Here is a 25,252-nt window from a genome sequence, read left to right as displayed (position 1 = left end):
CTTTATTTTTATTCGAGTTTCAATTCCTTTTCGAAACCACCCGTTGAAATCAACGGGTCTAACACTAGTATAATATAATCAGAGTTATATACAACGTTGGATTTTGGTAATTATCGTAGGTACATTACTCCTGTACCTTTATTCTGTATTCTTCAAGGTCTCCAGAATAGCCGTTTATCACCAATTACAGCTCAATATTGGAAGAAAATCGCATGGCGCTAAAGAATTTCTTGAAGTTTGGGAGTAGATAGTAGTCAAACTCGATTACATCAAGTGAATAATAGATGAAATAGTAGATTTAACTTTGATTTGGCTCACGTGTATTTATGTAGTGTCCAGATTAAAAATTATTTTTTTCAATTGGTCAGAAAAGATTAAAATTCTAATTCCTTCTTGCCTCCTTGTATGATTAACAATTAATAATATTCCATAACTTTTCCCGCAAAAAATGGACTTTTTTCATTTTTGGCGGTGAATCATCAACTCCATCGTTTTTACTGTGATTTTTTTTCATTTGTGGTGTTGGACCCAAGTTTCATTAGTGGTTACTAATCTGTAGTTTTCTTTTTAGAATTATTCAAATCTCGTTGGAAAATATTTAGTAGTTCGTGTTTATGTTTAAATGTGGCAAACGATAGCTGATATAAAATGTAGATCTGTACATTCAGAGAATATACAAATTTGCAATTTCTTATGATTCTCCGACTAATTAGAATACTCAGAATCAAATCCAGTTTCTATTGATAAATTGAATAAAGTAGGTTATGGTCAAAAATTTTCCCAGAGTTGAATATTATATTTTTTTAAGCAATAAGTTTCGCTAAGCTACTTTCAACTACATCCTTTTTATTAGAAATACATTTAGATAATTATTGTTTTATATGTACTTTCACATATTTTCACGAAACAAATGAGTAATATTTAAATACACACATACTACTGCCATCTATATTTTAACGACAAAACACTTTATTTTTAATTAATTTAGTAATATACAGATTTTTTAGTTTAATATAATATTTGCGGAGCTATAAATATAACATTAAAATGTAGACGTAGGCAATAAATAAATGTAAATTTATACATAATGTATTAATACAGTGATTTTATACATATATCAATGAAGTAAATGAATATATGTACATATTTCCAAAAAATGTACACTTACATTTCATGAGTCTGATTTTGATAACCAATCATTAAGATAGTACCAAAAAATGTTTTTTTTTTGGTTTATCATTCATTGCTTTTCAATTAAATTATATGTATTTTGAACAATGTCAAAGATTATTAAGGGTTATGTAATAAATCACTAATAATCTCTTGGTGTTTTATTTCTTTTTCATATGTACATAGTTACAGATTTAAGCAGGGTTGATACAATAAACTTGATGTAGCAAAATTGACATTTATTTAGAAGGGAGTAGTAACATTCCATAGTTCGTCATTTGGAACGTTAGAAAATAATGTGTTGATGACTTTCACAATTCGTTTGATAACAAGGTTAACAATAGGTCCTCCCAATTCTTTCATGACTTCTCTAGAATTTTCATTCAGTAAATTATTCATGGATTCGCCTGAAATTTAAGGTAATAAAGTTAAACTATTTTGAATCATATTAAACGTGTTTCAAAAGTTAAAAACCATACCTAAAACTTTATCATTGTTGAATAACCCGTTCATTTTGAATTTGATATCACCGTGGTCATAATTGCTGGTGAAGTTATTGAATCGAGAATATTCTTTTTGATCTTTACCAATGAAAGTGTCCCAATTCCAATTTATACGAGCGTCAAAGTCATCTAAAATTATAAAACAACTTAAATATATTAAAATGTTTTTCATCAATAATACACATAGTATGTATGTAAATATGCGAATACATAAATTATCATGCTTTGAATGCACTCCTTTTTTATTACAGTTTTGTTTTTTTTAATATTGAAAATTATATCATGTGTTTTTACCTTTTTGATACAAATTTTCTTTGTATATTAATTAATTTTTTTTTAAAATAAGACTTACTTATTTTTATAAAAAAATCGCCATTTCCATCAAGTGAGAACAGCAAGAGGCGTCCTCCAATGACATAATTAGATTTCATCGTTATATTTACATTGAGATGGATATATCCAGTTTTTTTAAAAGGATCAATCCTGAAATTTAAATATACATTCGATAATTTTAAGGATATTTTTAGTGTTTTATTTATTCATTCATCAGGAAACTTACTTCAGATCGATGACTTTGGAATTCCTCAATCCTTTCAAGATTGCATTTGTTTGTTTCAGATACAGAGTAGTCGATTTTCCAGGTATTATATCGACGGAACCAAGTGCGAAAGGATCGGTCGATACAATCCCAAGTTCTGGAATCCCCTTGCAAAATTGTTTCAATACTCTGTTGGCCTCCTTAGTCAGACATTGATTCAGATTTGGGTCATCGCGATAGCATATTTCGATGTATTTGGCTGAAATATTTCAATACTATTTTATCTTAAGCTATTGTTATATGCAGGGCTTTTTACTTTATCTATGTACGTAGTAACAATAGATGAAGTTTTGTGATCATGCGAAAATTCTAACTCGAGATTTTGACGGATTCGAACTCAGAATCGATTACTGATCACGTTTTCATGATCTAGAAAAAATGTGTGTGTCTGTGTGTGTGTCTGTGTATTTTGAGGATTTTTTCAACACTGTTAATCCTATCTAACCGAAACTTAGTATCGGTTACTGAAATTCTTATCGACACTACGTAAATTTTTTTCAAATTTTTAAGTTGACCGGAAATGGTACCTCCCCTTAGAGGTGTCCTCTTTTTTAATTTTTTAATTCGATTTTCTCCCAAACTACTAACTGAATCGGACTAATTTTTTTTTTACATGTACAAGAAATAATAATTTTTATGATTTTATATTTTTTAAATATTTTTATCTGAACCGGAAGTAGTACTTTTACTCTAGAGAACCGAGGTTTTTTATGTTTTTCTCAAAAACCTTTTGATTTATAGAACTGAAATTTCATATCGATAAGTTTAAGCTTAATACCAAGTTATGTATAAAATTTGGTAAGCGTCCGTTGACCGGAAGTGGCAGTTTACTCTTGTTCGATTTTTCTTCCACTATTTTTTTCGACCCCTTAAACATGTGTGGTCTTCACGAAAAAATTCAAGTATAATTCTTGTATCAATGTGATTAAAATAAAAAAAAAATCACTAAATTTAATAAACCGGAAGTGGGATTTTTTCCTCTTAGAAAGGTCAAAAATGTTGTCGCCTGGATCCTGTCCACACCCCTGAATGGATTAAGCTGAAAATTTATATTTGTATTCTTTATGTGCTAACTTAGATTTGGTAACATTTTGGTCAGAATTCGTAAACTGGAAGTACTATTTTTTTTTAAAACATTATTTCATTATTTTATTTTTACCTCTTAAATTATTTTAATCGTCTTGATATTTAATATGTATAATAATTATACTGATTTTAAATAATAAAAAAAATTTGAACAAAATCCGACAACCGAAAGTAGAACTTTTGTCTTGTTTCCATATATTTGCGCTCAATTTGTATCGCTATCATAGTTATTAGTTCAATATCGAATTTTGTTTTGTAACCTTCTTATATTCTTCAAATACATAGATAAAGTCATGGGTTGGTCACACCCGAATTTTTTATCATGTAACGCGGTGGAATGAGGTTCCGGCACCTTTTTTCTTGCCTTGTTCACCTTGATGTTTCTGAAACATCCCAAGCTGACCTCGAGGAGCAAAGCCGAACTCGAAATGAATGGCCAGATTACTGGTAATTACAATAAAAAATGAATTGCAGAAGAATACACAAAATGAAACTTTGATACTTACAGAAACGTTAGAACTATTAGAACTGAAACGACCATGAGAATGATTATTTCCAAAGAATGGGCTAACAATGAAATCACATATTCTGAAAAAGATAGAAACCTACTAAAGCTAAAGAAAAAAAATTCGTTCACAGAGAATATATTGTACACAACGCAGCGCTAAAAATAATCGTTTCTGAAGCCGAAATAAAGAAGATTGAAAATACATTTTTAAAATCATTATCTCGTGAGAAAATAATAACAGTAAAATTTTTTCGAACTGCGTATAAAATATCAAAGGAAAATCAATCTTTCAATGCCTTTGAAAGTGAAATAAATCTCCAAGGACTAAATGGAATCGAAATGGGTCATATTATACATTCCAAAAACGCAGGCATTAACATAATAAATCATATATGTATGTAGGTGATGAAATTCGGAAAAAAATATTTAAAAATATTGTTCAATCAAAAAATAGAATTTCGCTGATAACACTGAGCAGCAAAAAATCGCGTTTTTAAATTACCAGAGCGAAGACTACTTAATCTTTACTAATTTTATTCTTTATATTTTATTATGTAATGATTATTGTTGGTTCACTCTCGTTTACGAGATATGAGCGTTTAAAAAATGCGCAATTTTTACAGTTTTTTGGCTTTTGCGGTCTTTAACTCAAAATTTAGTATTGCTGTGTTCAAAATGAGTATTGGAATCAACAGTCAGATGTTTTTCCTATTGATTGTGATATTTCATTGATTTAAAATACTTATAATTAATTATCTATCGAATTTTAAAAGTCAAAAATATATATTTTTTCATGCTATTATGCGTTTATTTGGATTTTTTCCAGTTTTTTTTTATTTCACCACGTTTATAAGGATTGTTTTTCTATCTCAATATTTTTTTTTATCCAAACGTACTAACTCGAGCGGTAATTGCGTTAGAAAGGCTTTCGTTGGTGCCCGTGTGCTGTTACATTCGTGGGTGATGTGTATTTTGTTGTTATTAATATTTCCCCTGCCACCAAGCGTTTTTGCGGAACGCTACTCCGTAAATAAAACTCACTTTATTTTATAAGATGATTATCTTCTTTAATAGTAGTAAGTATACATGAGATTAGTTAGTATTACACGTTACTAGTTAGTGGTTACTAGTTAAGTCGTCTAATCGCGAGTCACTAGTTAGACGGTTCAATTGTATGTAAGTCAGTGATTAGTAAGAGACGGTTCGATCGCAAGTGATAAGTAAGAGACGGCTCGATCGCAAGTGACGTTCCATATGTTTAACATCAGTATATATTTAATAGACGTAACAATTTGGACCAATCATAGTTCGTGATAAAATAATATTTTTAGGGAGGAACTCGAGTCGTTAAACAATATCTTAAGACTTTAATACTTTGACCCTTGAGTGTATCGAGAAATGGTTTTCACACAATTAGTTACGCAGCTTTAAAAGGGTTTTTGAGGGAATACGATTCGAGTCGAGTCGTGTGAAAAATGCTGGTAAACTAATTAAAGACAATATTTTTAGTGTTTGCATATGTATCCCTTGAGGGTAGATTTCACGCAATTCGTTGTGCGGATTAAGAGTCGTGAGAATAATGCAGAAAAGCGATAAAGTAAATTGAAAAACGATATTTTTAGTGTTAACATATGTGTCTTGAATGTATCGAGAAATGGCTGAGTAGATGCACGCAATTTGTTGTGCAGGCTTAAGAAGGGCTTTGATATTTTTGGGGGAAACATAATTCGTCTCGCAGATTGATTTAAAGGTCGTGGGAATAGAATACATAAAACAAATAAAGACTTATGTAGATATAACAGTGCGTACACATTTGTGACGCATATAGCGTTGGTGCAAGCGAGATGGCAAGTAGTCCGATCTCTTTCGAAATTTTTGTTTGTTTAGATTTGACTTGTCTAAAATAAAAAAAAATAATAATGATAAATTTTTTTTAATTTTGTATGCACTTCGAAACATATGAAAAGCTCCTTTTCAATTTCATTTCAATTATATTTGAATATAATATATGTATAATATAATTTGAATATAATTTTTCTCGTATAAAACTTTACAAGAAGTGAGTTCCTGCATCTTTTATTTAAAAAAAGCCCTGCATAATAAATAATTATGATGAAAATAATAGCCCAAAGTGACGAACATGTAAAATAAATCATGGAAAAAAATATTTAAATGTTGCTTTAAAAGGAATTTATTGTATATAATTATATTTGTTTTTGGGAAACGAATTAATTGGAAAAATTCAGAAAGCGGGGCGTATGGTCATCCTATACATACATAATTTCATAGAAAATTATCCAACTGCAAATCCTATGTGCAACGGCAAGCTCGAGGACATACATACATATAGTTATATTGAGTTATTTTATTTTATATGTATATATATTTTACGACTGAGTGAAAAATATGATCAAATATTTAAATATTACAATACTCACGCAATACTTTACAATATACAGGGAGACAAATAGCGAACAATATCATTATGGATCGTGCGCCGTACATATGTATGTATTTATTGATTTTGGAGAACATTTGATCCAGTGTTTGCAGTGGATAAACTTGTAATACTACTCTATCTGACAAGATATTTATATTTATATAGTTTCCACTACAGATAAAACCTTGCATATTTTTAAATTTAATACAGTATATTCTTAATTTTAAACTTCCACCAAATTGTATGAAGAAATGCGCAGTTAAGAGTTAAAAAAATACCGTTTGTACATATGTATATCGTTATTGATAACACTGTTTATAAGGATTGTAAATAGGTTTTTGAGCTATTTTTCCTATTATGCTGTAGATTAACATTATAATAATATAATACTATGATTACTAACCAAATAAAATAAAATTGTAAAATAGAAAATGATCAGTAGATCAGTAGCTATTAAAATAGATATAAGATGTATTGTGAACATAATTTCGTAATAATAAAAAGCATTTAAAAATCAAATAGCACTGTTCATCAAATGACGACTATTTATTAGTTCAGAGACGAGATATGACTTTTCTTATAGATCTATGCCCAGTGAACATGAGTCTGGTAATAAAAAATGTTGATTTGCTCGAGATTCGGAGATATGTATATGTATGTATGTGTTTTTTAAATTGCGCGATTTTTCTATACCTTGGTGTTGTTCGGTCGATTTCTCAAAATCTGTCAATTTATTATTACAAATGAATATTCCAATCTATAGTCGCGTATTTTATCTTTCATTTGTAGTACTTTTAAGCTTTCAAATCTCTCTAAGTAGTCGTCCAGTTCAAATCAAAAGTACGTATTTTCACTTGGGATTTTTTCCCACTGTTAATACTATTTTATATTGAATATTTTCTATTGAAACATGTTTATTGGGACAATGTTCTGGCCACACTATTTTTTGTTTTGGCTTAAAAGGGTTAATTGGTAGTGTGCTGAATTTTAAATCGGTAAAATTGCGAGCAAAATCATATTTTGACTATTCTTGTGGATTGATAACAAAAATTCTATTGATAACTAGCTTACCTCGATAAATTAAACGAACTAAACGAATTTGTCGGAAAAACGCAGGCAGTGAACACATTTGAAATTATTCAATTATTTGTTTATTTTACCCTTACAACGCATGTCGTGACGCGAAAATATTTTAAATTATTGCGTTGCAATGCCACTCATTCCCGTTTTTCCCGTTTCCGTTCCTGTTTTTGGTCAATTTTTTTTCACAGTAAGCTTCCCGGACATGCATACAATAAATCCTGAGCGTTCCATCGTTCCATCGTACAATAACGCATGCAATTCCCGTTGCCGTTCCCGTTTCACGATGTGTTTCGATAAGTGAATGTTTCAGTTTAATATAATACTTAATAATCAAATTAAATTATAGTAAAGTATAGGAACGCATACGTGACAGACAGATAAACATTGATTTATATACATATATAGGATTGTTATGAGTGGTACGTAATGTCAGGTTGGTATGAGTCGTTTGTAATGTATTTGTACGTTTTTACAAATGTTCACATTTCTTTCGCGTTGACATAATTACGAATATTATAATTAGCCTATTCGAGACAGACAGACATTCAATTTTATATATATATATATATATATATATATATATATATATATATATATATATATATATATATATATATATATATATATATATATATATATATATGTACATATATCGATGAATTTTTCATTTGATTTTGTTTGTATATTTAGTTGTTAAAATAATATGTTTCAATATTTTGAATTATAAAGGCTGTTTAAATATAATAAAAAAATATTTTGTTATCTATTTTCATTAAGAGGAATATGAAAACTATATATGTATGTATAGTCAGATCTGATAATACTTACGCAATACTTTACAATATACGGGAAGACAGATGGCAAATAATGTGACAAAAAATATGTTTATGGCTCGTGAGTTGTACATTATGATCGATCGTGAATATATTCCAACTTATAATATTCTGTGTCGATGGATAAGTTTGAACTAACGAGCAGGCCATTTTTTTTGTATTTATATGCATTTGTATAACTTCCGCTGTAGTTACCTTGATCATTTCAAAAACAATCTGCTTAATATTTTCCGTCACAACCTAATACCCGAACCTACACCAGTAATTACCGAATACGTAATTTAGAACAGCATTTTCTAAAATTTTAGGACTCGATCACCAAATATTCGTTCTTTTTACTTTTTTACTGTGAGAACATAACCATATTCTATTTGATTCCATGAAATTGCTTATCTATGTACATACATACATACATTTATGTATATAGAATATTTATATATGTATAACAAGATACAACATATACAATTTTTCGAAAATAAAAATGCAAACAGTTACATAATATGTATGAAAAATTGAAAATATGTAGTAGTAATATTGTAAGCACCATGCAAATTAAGCAGTAAGTTTAAAAGGGCAACAATTTAATTTGCTCAGTCCAAAATTTGGTGCTAATAGTGTAATATATCTAAGCCCGCTTTAAATGTCACGGAATTTGACCCTTAAAGCCCTCAACATGAGGCCACCACCCCCCGACGAATACAGTCCAAGAGACCCTTTCGTCGGAGAAAGTGTAATATATAGATAAAAATGAACGGTCACTAAACTGCATTTGCATATATATGTACATATGTATGTACATTTACATATTTTGCCAAACAATAGTGACCGTAGTAGATATTCAAACAGTCTAGCCAAATCAAGCGTTATCACTGACCAAATAATGCAGGCATAACAGCATCATACATAAATATTATTAGATTTAGGAGGTTGTAGTTTGAACAAGTTAGGCAGCATTAAATAGTCGACTAAAATTATTTTTTGTTTTTATCATCTTTATTTAAATGTACATATGTAGGTATTATTGATGATGACGGTATATAAAAACAATTAAATTTATACGGGCCTGTCATAAATGACATAAAAAGTGTATAGTTTTCCTAATATATCGTTTTTCTTTGAAATTTTTGTTTTTTATTAACGTCAAAGATCTGACAATTGAATTTAACATTGAATCAATTATTGAATACACATATGTATGTATGTATGACAATGCAAATTAACATACCGAATAATCTTGCAAATATGTATGTTAATAATGTAATAAAATTACTATACCATATATTATATACATTGTAAGTAAAAATGTAATAATTTTAAAATGCAATAAAATGCTGTAAACATTGTTAAATGTTTACCACAAACCAATTATGTACATATACATACAATACGGAAGTAAAAATATGTATCGAATTGAATTGGGATATCTATTTATTCAATTTATAACAATACCATTTGAAAATGTAAATTACATGTTTCCCAAAATGAAGTCTTTATTCCCGACCGTTAGATTTTGTAAAATAAAATTACGAAATGTTCTAAAGTTTGTATTGAAATATGTAGCTAAAAATACTGGTACATATATTAAAAAAAATAAATTAGACAATATGTATCATATCAATAATAGCGATAATACCAATTAATGGTTTAGCGTGTTTTTTTCTCACAGTACAAAATAATATGGATGTGTAGTCTGTTGACTTGATTTAAATATATGTATATGTATGTACATACGAAAATTATGCATACGTATAACGTATTCAAAAGATTAGCGCGGAATTATGGCTGAATTACTTATGGTATTACTCGAATTACTACTATATGTTTGTTGAATAGCAATCAAGGTTGTATAATATAATAGAATCAGAGTTACAACGTTGGATTTTGGTAATTTTTCTTACATTACTCTTTTTCCTTTATTATGTATTCTGCAAGGTTATCCATTCTAGCTTATTATTGGAAGAAAATCGCATGCTACCAAAGAATTGCTTGAGGTTTGGGAGTATATAGTAGTCAAACCCGATTACATCAGGTGAATAATAACAGTGGCGTCGCTAGGGTCGGTGTCATCTGGTGCGGTATAACAATTGTCTCCCCCCCCATATCAACTTCACCATGGAATTTCACTGAGTCCTTTCGTTTTAGACCATGCAGGATTTTGTATATATATTTTTAGTTAATTACATTAGTCGTTTTTAAGGAGCTCTAGACAAATGACCAATGCGATAAAATGATAAATACGTGTTTTATATGTATATAACGTGTTTAATCATCACCAGAGCCGTACCAAGGCCATGGCAAATGGGCAAGTGTCAAGGCGCACGATGCGAGGGGCGTCGAAGGCTCCCCTCATCTATTTCATTTTTGTGTTTGTAATATTAAAAAAATTTAAATTTAAGATGAATTCGATGTGTTTTTGAAATATCCATTTGTATATACATACATATGTACGTACATAGTATGTTTCAATCATGTGTTTTGTTCGAGGCGGCGTTATGCATGTTTTACTTTTAATACTTTTGAGTTCTGAGAAATTGACCGAACGATTGAAAAATAAATTTTTGGAACCTAACAAGCTCTTTTTAATTTTTTTTCATCGTCTATTAATATATGGGAAAAAATATCATCGTTGATTATAATTAGCTTGAAAAAACATTCGGATACGAGATAGTGTTTAAAATCGGAAGCAGTGGAAGTAGTTCACGATCAATATGAGGATATGCTTTCAGTTTTAAACATCATAAAAAACGATCATGATTTTGCTAATTCACATTCACTTGAGAAATCATTATATATTTATTTAAAAGTGTTGGACCATTGTGGCATTACAGGAAGAACCTAATGCGCCACAATGGCCTAGATAATTAAACAAGAGGGGGAGAAAAACAAAAAATAAATAGATAGAACAAAAAGCAAAAGCAAAAAATAAGATAAAAAAAACAACATTTAAACACAATCAATACTTTTAAATGTAAACAATACTGTTAAATGTACAATTATAAGTTTCGTTTATTTTTAAATCTTTGGACATTCATATTTAAATTAAAATAAAGTTTGTCTAACACGAATGAAATCAGCTGTGATTGAATTATGTGAAACTTCACAATTGACCTAGAATGCGTTTGCATCCTTAAAGATCTGTCTTCAGATAAGCTTTTGCGAACAAAAGAAAATGGATCGGCGTACGATGAACAATTGTAGGTCATAGCAAGTATAAAAAAATGCACCACTGAGAAATCAACAAGAAAAATCAAAAATAATCGAACTCTAACGTGATATATTTTAATCAGTCTGGGTACTTCCCAGACACCCCAAATGCCGAGCTACTGGACCAGAGCCTTGGTCAGCCCCACCCTCCTAAAGGCGGGACATGATAAGATGATATTTGACTGATATTTATTTCACCACTAATTGTTGTTTAAAATACAAAATTGAAAAACAACTTGAATTTAAAATCTAATAACAAATATAAAAAAAGTATTAAGTATGTTAATATTATAGTATCCTAGCATAAAAATATTCGGCTAACTATAAACATCTCAAACTAGTGACGAGAAAGCGATATTTTACTTTTGAAAAAAAAATTCACGTGTTCATATTTGCCTTAGGTAAAAATGTCGGCTAGTGCTATTGTATTTAAGTTGAAATTTCTACCATTAGTGGGATGCCCAAAGGTCTCGTATTCCACTGGTGCTATCCCCTCTAAGTGTATCTCACTTAGGCGAGTTTTGCTACAGTGCGTTCACAATAGGGGACCTATCGAGGGTGCGTACCTGGCTTGGGCCACTTTTCCGGTCACCGGTATGAACATACCTTAAAATATTCAAAATATTACCGCAGACGCGGAATTATGGCTGAATTATTTATGCACATATGTATTACTCGAATTACTATAATATTTTTGTTGAATAGCAATCAAGGTTGTATAATATAATATAATCAGAGTTACAACGTTAGATTTTGGTAATTTTTCGTGCATTACTCCTTTTGTATTATTCTGTATTCTTCAAGGTCACTAATTCCAGATTAATATTGGAAAAAAGATGGCAAGATTTGTCGAGGTTTGGAGAATACATAAATACACGTGATCCAAATCAAAGGTTTAACAAAGCTACTACCCCATGGGGTAGTAGCTTTGTTAAACTTTGATTTGGGTCACGTGTATTTATGTATTATCCAAATGACAAATTATTTTTTTCTTTTTTCGTAATTTTTTTTTCAGTTGATCCAAAAAGTTAAAAATTCTAATTCTTTCTTGGCTCATTGTTTTTAACGTTCCGTTGTTCCATTGTTTTTAACGTTATTTTCTTTTTCATTTGTGGTGTTGGATCAAAGTTTCATCGGTGGTTACAAATCAGTCGTTTTATTTTTTAAATTAATCAAATCTCATTGGAAAAGTATCTATTAGTTTGCGTTTTGTTTAAATTTAGCAAGCGATAGCTAATATTAAATGTAGTTACATTCAGAGAATATACAAATATGAAATTCCCTATGATTCCTTGACTAATTAAGAATACTCAAAATCAAATCCAGAGATTTTTTATCGACTAAAGTAGGTTATGGTCAAAAATTTTAACAGCGTTGAATATTATATTTTTTTGAGCAATAAGTTTCGCTAAGGTACTTTCAATTACATCCTTTTTATATCGAAATACATTTAGATAGTTAAAGTTTTATACGTTTTCTTATTTCACACGTGTTCACAAGACAAATGATTAATATTTAAATACATAAATACTACTGACATCTATAATTTAATGCCGAAACAATTGAATTTGTGAAAAAATTATTAATAATTCATTTAGTGATTAATATACAGAATATTAATTTTAATATACATATTAGTTGCAAAATTATAAATATATCATTAAAATGTTTTTAAGCCTTCATATTCCCGTTGACAGTATACGTATGTACATACATACATACATAATGTATTAATACAGTGAATAGATATTAATGAAGTAAATGAATATACATACATATGTATTTCTAAAAAATGTACGCCTACTTTTCATTAGTCAGATTTTGATAACCATTCATTTAGATGCTACCAAAAAATGATTTTTTTTCTTTATGATGTATTGTTTTTTAATTAAGTAATATTTATTTTGAACAATGTCTAAGTTTATTAAGGGTTATGTAATAAATCACTTATAATCTCATAATGTTTTATTCCTTTTACATATGAAGGCCTCGGGGCAAGAGCGTGCCAACCCTCATTTTGGTCAAAATTGAACTGAGTATGCCATATATGTAAATTAATCATAAGCTATATTTTGATCCAAACACATTTCATTTTTGACCAATAGATGACTTTATTGCCCTTGTGCATTTTTTTTACGGAATTCATGTTTTATGAATAACTTGTGACAACAAAGTGTCAACCTCAATAAGTATGTGACGAAATGTTTGACGGTGCCGAAAGAAGACTTGATTGTGATAACATCAGTATTGCTGAGGATTCTAATGATTCTGTACTTGATCCAGATTATGTTCCGATGTCTTGTAACTCCGCAGGAAGTGAAATTGAGGTATGTAGCTTGACACTATATTCTCCAATATTTAAACAAAAGATTTGTGAGGTTAGGTTTGGAATATAGTGTCAACCTACAATTTTTGATATGCACCATTTTATTTTTTCATTTTATGTTTAATATATTAATGTTTTGATATTTTTTTGTTACAGGTATTATTAAGGATATGTCATTAAAGCAAATAAAAATAAAAAGTATTAAAAAAAAGTACGTGTTTTGATTTATTGATTTGAACAAAGTTTAAAATTGATTTATCTCAAAACTACCAAAATGAGGGTTTGACACTATCTTGCCCTGAGGCCTTTATATGTGCATAGTTACAGATTTAAGCAGGATTGATACAGTAAACATGATGTAGCAAAATTCACATTTATTAAGAAGGGAGTGGTAGTAGTTCGTCATATGGAACGTTAGAAAATAATGTGTTGATGACTTTCACAATTCGTTTGATAACAAGGTTAACAATAGGCCCTCCCAATTCGCTCATGACTTCTCTAGAATTTTCATTCAGTAAATTATTCATAGCGTCACCTGAAATTTAAGGTAATAAAGTTAAACTATTTTGAATCACATTAAACGTGTTTCAAAAGTTAAAAACCATACCTAAAACTTTATCGTTGTTGAATAACCCATTCATTTTTAATTTGACATCACCGTAGTCATATTTGCTAGTGAAGTTATTGAATCGAGCATATTCTTTTTGATCTTTGCCAATGAAAGTGTCCCAATTCCAATTTATACGAATGCCAAAGTCAGCTAAAGTTATAAAACAACTTGTATATTGAAAATGTTTTCATCAATAATATACATACGAAAATTATCATTCTTTGAATGCACGTTCCATTTTATTACAATATTTTTTTTTGTAATATATAATTGAAAATATTATCACGTATTTTTACCTATATTATAAAAATTTTCTTTGTATAGTAGTTAAATTGTTTTTATATAAGACTTACTTAATTTTATAAAAAAAATCGCCATTTCCATTAATTGAGAACAGCAAGAGGCGTCCGCCAACGACATAATTAGATTTCATCGTTAAATTTACATTGAGATGGATATATCCAGTTTTTTTATATGGATCAATCCTGAAATTTAAATATAAAATCGAAAATTGTATGGATATACATATCTCATCTTTTTACCACATCATTATTTACGCTAATCATAAATCAGGAATCTTACTGCAGATCGATGACTTTGGAATTCCTTAATCCTTTCAAGATTACATTTGTCTGTTTCAGATTCAGAGTAGTCGACTTTTCAGGTATTACATCGACGGCACCAAGTGCGAAAGGATCGGTCGATACAATTCCAAATTCTGGAATCCCCTTGCAAAATTGCTTCAAGACTCTGTTGGCCTCCTTAGTCAGACATTGATTCAGATTTGGGTCATCGCGATAGCATATTTCAATATATTTGGCTGAAATATTTCACTGCTTTTTTATCTAAAGCTATTTTTTGAATTCCAATATTTTTATTGGAAATTTTTGATAGTTATTTGAGTCAAAAATTTTGGAATAATTTTATAAATATATGTATGTAATATAACAATATGGATAGGATAAAGTTTATCTACTCATAGTTGCTAAAATCTCCAATGAATTATTTTTTGAGACTTTTAAAAATTATTTCACATACGTTATATATGATATTTGTAAGTAGGTTTCAATTCATGAAGGGAAACGTGGTACAGGTGTTAAGTGAAACTTCAAACTCCAGACAAGGGACGCTGCGAGGCGTCTCCATTTTTCTTTTTTTTGAATATTAAATAGAAAAAATAATTTGGATTACTTTGAACTTACATATAAACATTCTATATTCAACTGAATTTTTCTATTCGAAGTAATCGAATTTGTAAAAATATATAATTTACGAGGAAAATAGGAAACTGACTATAAAATTCTTAAATTCATTGTTGAATATAAATTAATGTCTTCATTACCGAATTTATTCATAGTTACCCTTATTTTATTTTATTTTATTCATTTTCATACAACGTGCCTATTTTGAATAAAAAAATTTGTCTTAATATATTTTTCTTCAACATAAAATTTCAAGAACTTTCATAAAATTTATAATTATTTACATAAGTGGGGTGGGCGTTGAAACCAATCTGCCTAGGGGCGCCGCGCGGGTCCTGGTTTAGAACTAAAACCATGTGCTATTACTAGACAAAGTTTCAGTTATTTTTTCATACCTTAGCAATGTGACGAAAGATCCTATATGAAGCTTTTTCAATGTAAAATTATTTAATTTATATGATGAGGTGAATTAAAAAAAAAATAACCGGTCATAAATTAAAAAAAAACCCTTCGAAAATCGGTAAAATTCACAATTTTCACAAACTTAATTGGGCTGGCGGCAGTGCAAATATTTTTTATATTATTTTTTACGGATTGCCCATGATGCAAAACATCGTTTCCAACTAGAGGTGTTTCCAAATTCCAAAATTCACTGTTTTCAATGTACCCGATGTATATGTACATACATACATTGAAAACAGTGACTGAAAAATTGTAAATAGGTTTTTGAGCTCTTTTTCCTATTATGCTGTACATTAACATTAGAATAATATAATACTATGATTACTAACCAAATAAAATAAAATTGTAAAATAGAAAATGATCAGTAGATCAATAGCTATTAAAATAGATATAAGATGTATTGTGAACATAATTTCGTAATAATAAAAAGCATTTACAAATCAAAAATAAAACGGTGAATTTGAATAGTAAAAAATATCTAGCCTTTCTTGATTGAAAACATTTAATAATGAATTCTTAATTATTGTTATTTTTGATTAATCTTAAATTTCATTTAATTTATTTTGGCGCTAAAATAATTAGTACATATGTACATAGATTGAAAAAAAGTAAGTAAACAATGTTGAATATACTTTAACTCCCACCTTTGACAACCTATGTATTTAATATTTTATTTGCTTAAAACTTGATTTTTCATGTTTTAAATGGACGCATTGTGTATGTAAGATAATCAAATAGTTAAATATTACAATACTCACGCAATAATTTACAATATACAGGGAGACAAATAGAGAACAATATCACTATGGCCCGTGAGCCGTACATATTTATCGATTTGATCCAGTGTTTGCAGTGGATAAACTTGTAATACTACTCTACGAGTATCTGTCCAAATATTTATATTTATATAGTTTCCACTACAGACTAAATTTTGCATATTTATAAAATTTACATGTATTTTCAATATACATATTCTTATTTTTTAACCTCCACCAAATTGTATGAAGCAATGTGCAGTTGGGAGTTCAAATATTATTGTTTGTATCTACATATGTATATTTTCACTGGTAATGCCTGTTAATTAAAATTAAAATTTACAATCAATTTGGTGTGTAGTAAAAATTATTTGGACACTCGATCTAATTTGGATTAATACACGAGCCATGTTCTATCCACTAACTCACCATTTGCTATTCTTCGTTGGAAATATATTTTGTCAAAAGATCGCCCAACAATGTCTTTTGGGTGATAATGAATTAAACCTCGTATTGGTCCTTTCGAAACTATAGTTTCAATTTGATTATTCTGTAGTTTTTCCAGCCAAGCCAATTCGTTATATTATCAAAATCATTTTTGTCTGTAGTCTCCACCGTATTTGTTGAAATGCCTAATTCACTTTCAGACATTTCATCCTGTTCAGTGACACTTTCAGACATTTCATTCGTAGACGTCACGTTCGATTCATAGGCGCCGATTCGATTTTTTTCGATTCAAAGGATTCAAAGTCCCCGGGGGCAAAGGCGCCGCCGGGGGCGAAGCCCTAGGGAGCAAAACCCTAGGGAGCAAAGCCCTTGGGAGAAAAGCCCTAGGGAGCAAAGCCCTAGGGGACGAAGGCTCCGGTCTTCTTTTTACTGGCCAGATCAAACGATGTCACTGACCAAATTAATGCAGACAAAATAGCATCAACTATCATACACAAATATTATTAGATTTAGAAGGTTGCATAAAAAGTTTATGCGCCATTAGATAGTCGACTTAAATTATTTTCTGATTGTGTCATCTTCATTTAAATGTATGTACATTTTGATGATGACGGTAGATAAAAACATTAAAATTTATACGGGCCTGCCATAAATGACATAAAAAGTGTATAATTTGCCTAATACATTTTTTTTCTTTGAAAATTTTTTTTTCATTAACGTCAACGAATTTGCCATTGAATCAATTATGGAATACACATATGTATGTATGACAACGGACAATTACAAATAATCTTGAAAAAATGTTAGTTATGCAACAAAATTATTATACCATATTATACATTGTAATTAAAATGTTATATTTTTAGCATTGTTAAATATTTAACTCAAACCAATTTTGTACATACATATATAGGTATATACAATACGGAAGTAAAAATATGTATCCAATTGAATTGGGATATCTATTTATTCAATTTATACCAATACCATTTGAAAATGTAAATTACACGTTTCCCATAAATTACACGTTTACAAGTATTTATTCCCGACGGCTATATTTTGTAAAATAAAATTAGGATTACATTGTACATTTACGAAATGTTCTAAAGTGTGTATTGAAATATGTAGCTAAAAATACTGGTACATACATATGTATATAAAAAAAAATGGATATCACGTATAATATCAATAATGTTTATTTTCTATGCTAAATTCACAGCAGTGGCGTACGGTGGGCGTATGAAAAATAAAATAAAGAAATATTTTGAAAAACTAGTTATTTTTATATAATACAATTAATTCGGTTTTCTACTCTTCAGAATTTTTCAAATACGCTTATTATGTATTAGATGTATTATGAGAATTTATAAGAATTGTAAATAGTTTTTTGAGCTCTTTTTCTTATTACGCTGTACATATTAACAATATAATACTATGATTACTAACAAAATTAAATTAAAATTGTAAAATAGAAAATGATCAGTAGATCAGTAGCTATTAAAATAGATATAAGATGTATCGTGAACATAATGTAGTAATAATAAAAAGCATTTAAAAAATCAAAATCAAATACGCTTTCGTATTATTTCTCTTCTTTTTTAACTCGATAAGTACTATTTTTCCATAGAAAAATTATTATGCTGTTCCTATCTGAATTTCGGTAATTTTTACAGCAACATATTTAACAAAGTTTTCCTGTTTGAAAATCTTCAAAAAAGCTTAAAAACCCTCGTGCTTTTATTGCGATGTCAGGGTCTCATAGTTCAGATTTTTCAGGATGTCTCGAAAAAAATCTATAAATAACTTTCGGTTGTGTGGCACTGTGCTACTTTAACGAGATGTATATGTAATACAGCCGGCACTGTACATACGTTAATTATACATACATACGCATAAAGGAATCAAAATATTAGCGCAGACATGGAATTATAGCTGAATTACTTATGTATGTATTACTCGAATTATTATTAGTTGTATAATATATTAGAATCAGAGTTACATCGTTGGATTTTAGTCATTTTTCGTACATTGCTCCATTTCCTTTATTCTGTATTATTCATTTATTCACCAATTCCAGCTCATTATTGGAAGAAAATCGCATGCCGCCAAAAAATTGCTTGAGGTTTGGGAGTAGATAGTAGTCAAAACCGATTACATCAGGTGAATAATAATGATGGGGTAGTAAATCTATCGTTGATGTAGGGCGCGTCTATTTATGTATTATCCAGATGAGAAATTATTACTTTATCTATGTATGTAGTAACTATAATTTTGTGATCATGCGAAAATTCGAACTCGAGATTTTGACTGATTTGAACTCGATCGAGCACTGATCACCGCTTTGATCTAGAAAAAATGTGTGTGTTTCAGTGTGTTTTGGGGATTTTTTGAACACTGTTCCTATCGATACTATGTTTCAGTCCTATCAAACTGAAACTTTGTATCGGTTACTGAAATTCTAATTGATACATATTTATGGTTTTGTTCTCTATTATTTTAATGAAACAAAAAAGATAACTGATTGTATTTTCATTTAATTCCACCTCAATGATATTATTTTATTTTATTTATTTATTTTATTCTAAACAGACCATTTTGGCATAACAGGAATTCCTAAAGTGCCACAATGGTCAAAAAATATAACACAAAAAAAACAAAATAACAATTAAACATAAATTAATACATAACGAAAATAATATACTCATCAATTATACATAAAAAAATACATTTGAACATAAACATAAATACATCCATACATAAACATAAAAAATAGCATTTAATAATAACAGATAAAGTAAAAATATCAAATAAAAAATATAGCATAAGGAATGCCTTGCACCTACAGCCAGTTTCAATAAATATGTAAGAAACAACTACAAATACAAAACATCCCTGTAAGGCCCAAATAGAAGAGAGTTAATCAAAATTTCACTCATAAATCACAATCAATCATGAAAACAATGATGAGCGCAGACTACCAGTTAAATGGGTTAGAGTAATTTCCGACAATTTACGCTCACTAAGGTGGAAAATATCACATTCAGTCTCGGCAGCAACGATTTCATTAAGAAGTCGAATAGCTCTTGGAATAGGAGCCATTCGAAAAAGAACTGTGTGGGCAGGAGGTACAGCCAGCAAATGATGATGTCTACCACGCACATAGTGATTAGGGACATAAAGTCCCAACTGTTCCAGCAACAACGGGCATGAAGTATTACCACGTAAGAGCAGGAGAACGAAACGAATTAATGAGAAGTTTCTCCGAAGTTCAAGGGAATTATTTATTTATTTATTTAATAGTTTTGGACCATTGTGGCATTACAGGAAGAACCTAATGCGCCACAATGGCCTAAGAGTTTAAGAAGACGTGGAGAAAAGCCCACTTCAGCTAATCTGATCATAAGAGCGTCATTTTTGACAAGATCAAATGCTTTTCGAATGTCAAAGTAGGCTACATCAACTTGTTGTCCACGGTCAACTTTAGACATGGTATAATATGAAAAGCAAGCAAGATTAGTGGTAGTGGAACGACATGGTGAAAAACCATGCTGCTCATCACACAACAATCTTTTGAACTGCAAAAGAATTAAACGGTGAAGGATATTATCGAAAATTTTGGGAAAAGCCGAGATGATAGCAATAGGTCTGTAATTTTCAACCTCAATTTTAGAGCCACTTTTATGAATGGGAATGACTCTAGATAATTTCCATTTTTCAGGATAATTACCAGAACCCAGAATAAGGTTAAAAATAAACTGAAGAGGCTCTAAGAGCGAATTACAGCATGCCTTTAATACGTCAGGGGGCACACCGTCAGGCCCAACAGACCCCTTCAGCTTCAAAATTGCTATCCTAACATCTCCAAGCGAGACCCGCGGAATGTCTATACCAACACCTTCAGTACCAATTTGCGAAGCCAAATTAGCATCAAGGGATGGTGATCTCTGATCAAATACAGAGCTAAAAAAACTAGCAAAAGCATTAGCGATCTCAGGACCGAACGAATGCTCAAGGCCATGTGAAATATGCTTACTCTTAATAAATCTGAAAAAGTGGTGAGGATTACTTGCGATAGCACTCTCCATCTCTTTGAGATAGAGGGTATAACGCTCACTCACACCACGCTTCACGATCTTCCTAAGAATCCGGAATTTCTCATAGTCACGAAATGATTGGCTACGTTTCCATCTTCTATGAGACAACCATTTTGCGCGAATATCAGTTATAAGTTTGAACCCAAACCACGTTGGAAAAACCCGACGATGTAGTTCTAAATTAGGATAACTGATGAACCGAGGAACATAACTGTCAAAAATATTATATAGTGAGTTATACAAAAATTCAACAGCATCACCAGTATTCATGAGGTACATTTGGCGCCAGCCCATTGAACGTACCTCATTATAAACCAATTCAGAATCAACGCGAGCAAAATTCCATCGTGATGAAGGAACCCCAACAGATGAACAAGCTGAAACAAGTCTCACAGAAGACAAAAACAAAAGCTCAATTTGTAATGCATCATGATATAGGTCCTCAGGGATGATCGCAGTTCCTTTTGGGCATAGGATCATCGTTGCTGACACATTGGATTCATTCACCAACATAATATCAAGCTTACTTGGACTAATGGGTGAACCAACCTGTACTAGGTCGCAATAGGAAATTACAAAATTAAATTTATTGCGGACATGAATATTGGCACTAGGCATATTGAAATCACCCATTATTAATAATATGTCACGTTCATTTATGAAATCACGTACATTCATCATATTCACAAACAATAACTCATATACATCGTCTTTCGCAGCGGGCGGAATGTAAACAACACAAATAAAAACTCTCGCAAATACAAAATCAACTCTCACCCATAAGTCCTCGCCAGAAGGAGTTTCGAAGTTCTTCAACCTGACAGACCGCAACCAGACACTAGAAGCAAATAAAACACCTCCACCACGTCGCTGCTCTCTGTCCCGACGATGCACTGTCCACGAAGAATCAAAGAACTCCGAATTAAAAAATGATGGCGTTAACCATGTTTCAGTTAACGCCACCATATCATCAACAATAGAATAAATCGCCGTATTAAACGCGGCCACCTTGGTCCTGAGACCGCGTACGTTTTGGTAGTACATTGTTAGTTTTCGATCTCTCAGTCTGGCGTGTGAGTCTTTTTGGAACAAGAAATGACTGATTTGAAGTCGCAAGACTTGCCAGCGGAGATAAAACGGAAGGGGAAGAAGAAGGCAATACGGTCACTGTAGAATCACGACACTGAGGAACAGATGAAATAGTCGATGATGCGACAGTAGACATAGTTGCATCACTACTCGTAGCATTTGTGGTCGAAAGAGTATTAACAGTTGGTGTCATGCTCCCAGCAGCTCCGGAACAAACATCAGCAAACGTAACGTTTGGAGATACTGCAACCGATGGATTAAGTTGAGAAACAGACGGAGAGGAAGTAGTGGTACTAGTAGTGGTAGTAGAGTTAATATTACTCTTAGTATTATTTCTCCAGTCCCTAAATCTGCCGAAGTGGACCCCAGCAGGCCAAGAATCAGCAGAAAAAAGCAGGCCAGCTACAGAAGCAGGGGCAGAGATCTTAAAAGATCCATAGTCTCCACGTGCTTTTAGTGAAAACACCTCTATGTCATCCACGCCTCCACAGATGGCTCGAACATGAGTTCGTACAGCATCGCAAGAAGTACCCAAGGAGAGCTTCCATACATGAATGTGGATGAGTCTTCTAGCTGCAGTGATACTACCCGAAACAGCCGTCCCAACTTCAAAATTCCGCCGATGAAGTGGAAGTTGCTTATTCGATGGTGTGGCAGCCAAAAGTCCGGATACAGACTTTCCACCGTCCCGAGACAGGGATAAGCGGCGCATATTGACTGCAGAGGGGACAAAAGGAGGATTGGTAGCACCATCAGATTTGCGTCCCTTCCTCTTCCTCTTCTTCTGACTGGAGCGACCGTTCACCGTAGCTGCATTATCAACAGGGGAAACAGAAAGATGAGGTACATCACCTCTTGAGGCTGAACTTTGAAGTAACATCTCCAAAGCAGCAAATCTCTTTTCGATACGGTTTATCGCATCGAAAAAAAGATCGCGCCACATGCGACAACAATCGCCCATCACGTAAACGCAACAATACGTATATCGTTCGCAGTACAACGGCGTACACCTTTAGATACGAAAGACAATGTTGATACGGACGCTGCGATGTACCAAGAGCTCCTCCTAGCTCCTTGTTGTTATTCCTGGCTTCTAGCAGTGGTTCTAAAGTGTAGAGACAACTGGCGTTAGTAATAACCGAGAGCGCGCACAAACACGTCCACTCACTATAGCCCGGCGATTTTTTTATTATACCCAAGCATGCCCAAAAGGAAAGGAGTGGGGTAGAGATATGGGTAATACCCATATTCTTTCCTATATAGGAAACGAAGAAATGCTTTTTGCACTTTCTCAATCATCAGAGAGTAATTTGCTTCATTAATAATGTCATACTTGTTTCCCAAAGAAAGCAAAATATACTTCACCATGATAAACATTATTACTACTAATTATGTCGTACCACAGCCGCTTTAAGGTCTGACTGCACTATACGACAACCGAACGATCCTTCACTTCACAACAGTGTGCGACAATATTAGGTAAACCGCACTTGAACGACAGATTATGTCAATCATTCGTTCGATACCTCGGAGGAAAATGGACGAAACGGACGCTATTATAGTATCTCTAATATGCGAGGAAGAAGAACAACCGAGAAAACCCAAAAGATTATGGCTACATGCTGTTTCAAAGTCACGATATGAAGAAGGAGAATAATTGTCGCAAGGCAACCCCCCACTCAACGACACCTTGCGCCAAAGTTGGTCGAAAAGTCAACTTTGACGCAAGGTGACGTTTTACGTCATGCGACTGTCGTGCAGTGCGTTATGTCTCATACAATTTCATACAAGTTGGTTCACTTGTATATGTATCTTTCAGGACTCGTAAGACACGCATAGTCATAACAAATGTTATCGTTACGTACGTAATTCTGAAAAAGTGTGCAGAGTGTAATTAACAGTGGGTGGGTGGGAGTGGGTGGCGTTTGCACTTCGGCATCGTGCATTCGGCATCGCAAACGTCAAACAAATGTCAAATGAAATGCATGATGCGTGGAGTGCATGCATGGAGTGAGATGCATGGTATATTTTTTTCAGTTTTGCCGTAATTTTTTTTTCAGTATATACATAGTTACGTTCAGAGAATATACAAATATGCAATTCCCTATGATTCCCCGATTAATTAAGAATACTCAGAATCAAATCCAGAGATTTTCTATTAACAAATTCAATAAAGTGGGGTATGGTTAAAAATTTCACCAGAGTTGAATATTATATTTTTAAGCAATAAGTTTCACTAAGCTACTTTCAATTAAATCCTTTTTAGAAATACATTTATATGATTATAGTTTTATACGTTTTCCAATTCCACACGTGTTCACAAGGCAAATGAATAATATTTAAATACATAGTAGTGACATCTATACTTTCAGGCCAAAATACTTGAATTTTATTTTATATTGAAGAGTATTCAGAGGTAAGTGGAGTCAGGTCGAGGTACAAGAAAACACGCAGGCAGGTTCCAAGTCTTTATTGCTGCTCGTCCGGTGGAGGTCAGGATCCGAATGCCACCGTTCGAGAGCGCACCATACTTATAAATACTTAGCGCTCAGCGCATACACGTATTACATGTGTATAGTCATTGGTCAAGGAGTCTGGTGCAGCCATTGGCCGCAACGCCCGACTCCACCATTGGTCGGCGTCACCATGACGTCACCGGTCTACGGGCGTCTCTCTTAATAACTTTACAATATAATACAGAATTTTAATTTTAATACAATAGTTGCGAAATTATAAATATAACATTGAAATGTTTTTAAGCCTTCATATTACGGGATGTATGCAGTATACATATGTATGTGTGTATGTACATACATACATACATAATGTACATATTAGTGAA

The 25,252-nt window shown here is 31.5% G+C and overlaps 2 protein-coding genes across 3 annotated transcripts; both read right to left on the bottom strand.

The window, feature by feature from the left end:
* Positions 1-780: 780 nt before the first annotated feature.
* On the bottom strand, positions 781-8,360 carry LOC143914876 (circadian clock-controlled protein daywake-like). 2 transcript variants are annotated; one of them, XM_077435258.1, is made up of 5 exons: positions 6,304-6,554; positions 2,233-2,470; positions 2,026-2,156; positions 1,650-1,802; positions 781-1,577 (listed from the first exon to the last, which is right to left on the bottom strand). In XM_077435258.1, exons 1-5 carry the CDS (start codon positions 6,494-6,496, stop codon positions 1,414-1,416), a joined length of 879 nt encoding a protein of 292 aa, XP_077291384.1. In that variant the 5' UTR covers positions 6,497-6,554; the 3' UTR covers positions 781-1,413. The 2 variants fall into 2 exon arrangements, with proteins under 2 accessions (XP_077291384.1, XP_077291385.1); XM_077435259.1 differs by lacking the exon at positions 6,304-6,554 and adding an exon at positions 8,217-8,360 and having other exon boundaries at positions 828-1,577.
* Positions 8,361-13,331: 4,971 nt separating this feature from the next.
* Positions 13,332-16,904, bottom strand: LOC143914885 (uncharacterized). The gene is made up of 5 exons (XM_077435270.1): positions 16,784-16,904; positions 14,944-15,181; positions 14,715-14,846; positions 14,359-14,511; positions 13,332-14,286 (listed from the first exon to the last, which is right to left on the bottom strand). The coding sequence occupies exons 3-5, from the start codon at positions 14,779-14,781 to the stop codon at positions 14,129-14,131; spliced, it is 378 nt and encodes a 125-aa protein (XP_077291396.1). The 5' UTR covers positions 14,782-14,846; positions 14,944-15,181; positions 16,784-16,904; the 3' UTR covers positions 13,332-14,128.
* Between the last annotated feature and the right edge of the window lie 8,348 nt (positions 16,905-25,252).

Source organism: Arctopsyche grandis, chromosome 7, assembly GCF_051622035.1.
Source record: "Arctopsyche grandis isolate Sample6627 chromosome 7, ASM5162203v2, whole genome shotgun sequence".
In the NCBI taxonomy this organism is placed as follows: Eukaryota; Metazoa; Arthropoda; class Insecta; order Trichoptera; family Hydropsychidae; genus Arctopsyche; species Arctopsyche grandis.
The sequence above is the reverse complement of the archived record's forward strand: the minus strand, read 5'-3'. Positions and strand labels throughout refer to the sequence as shown.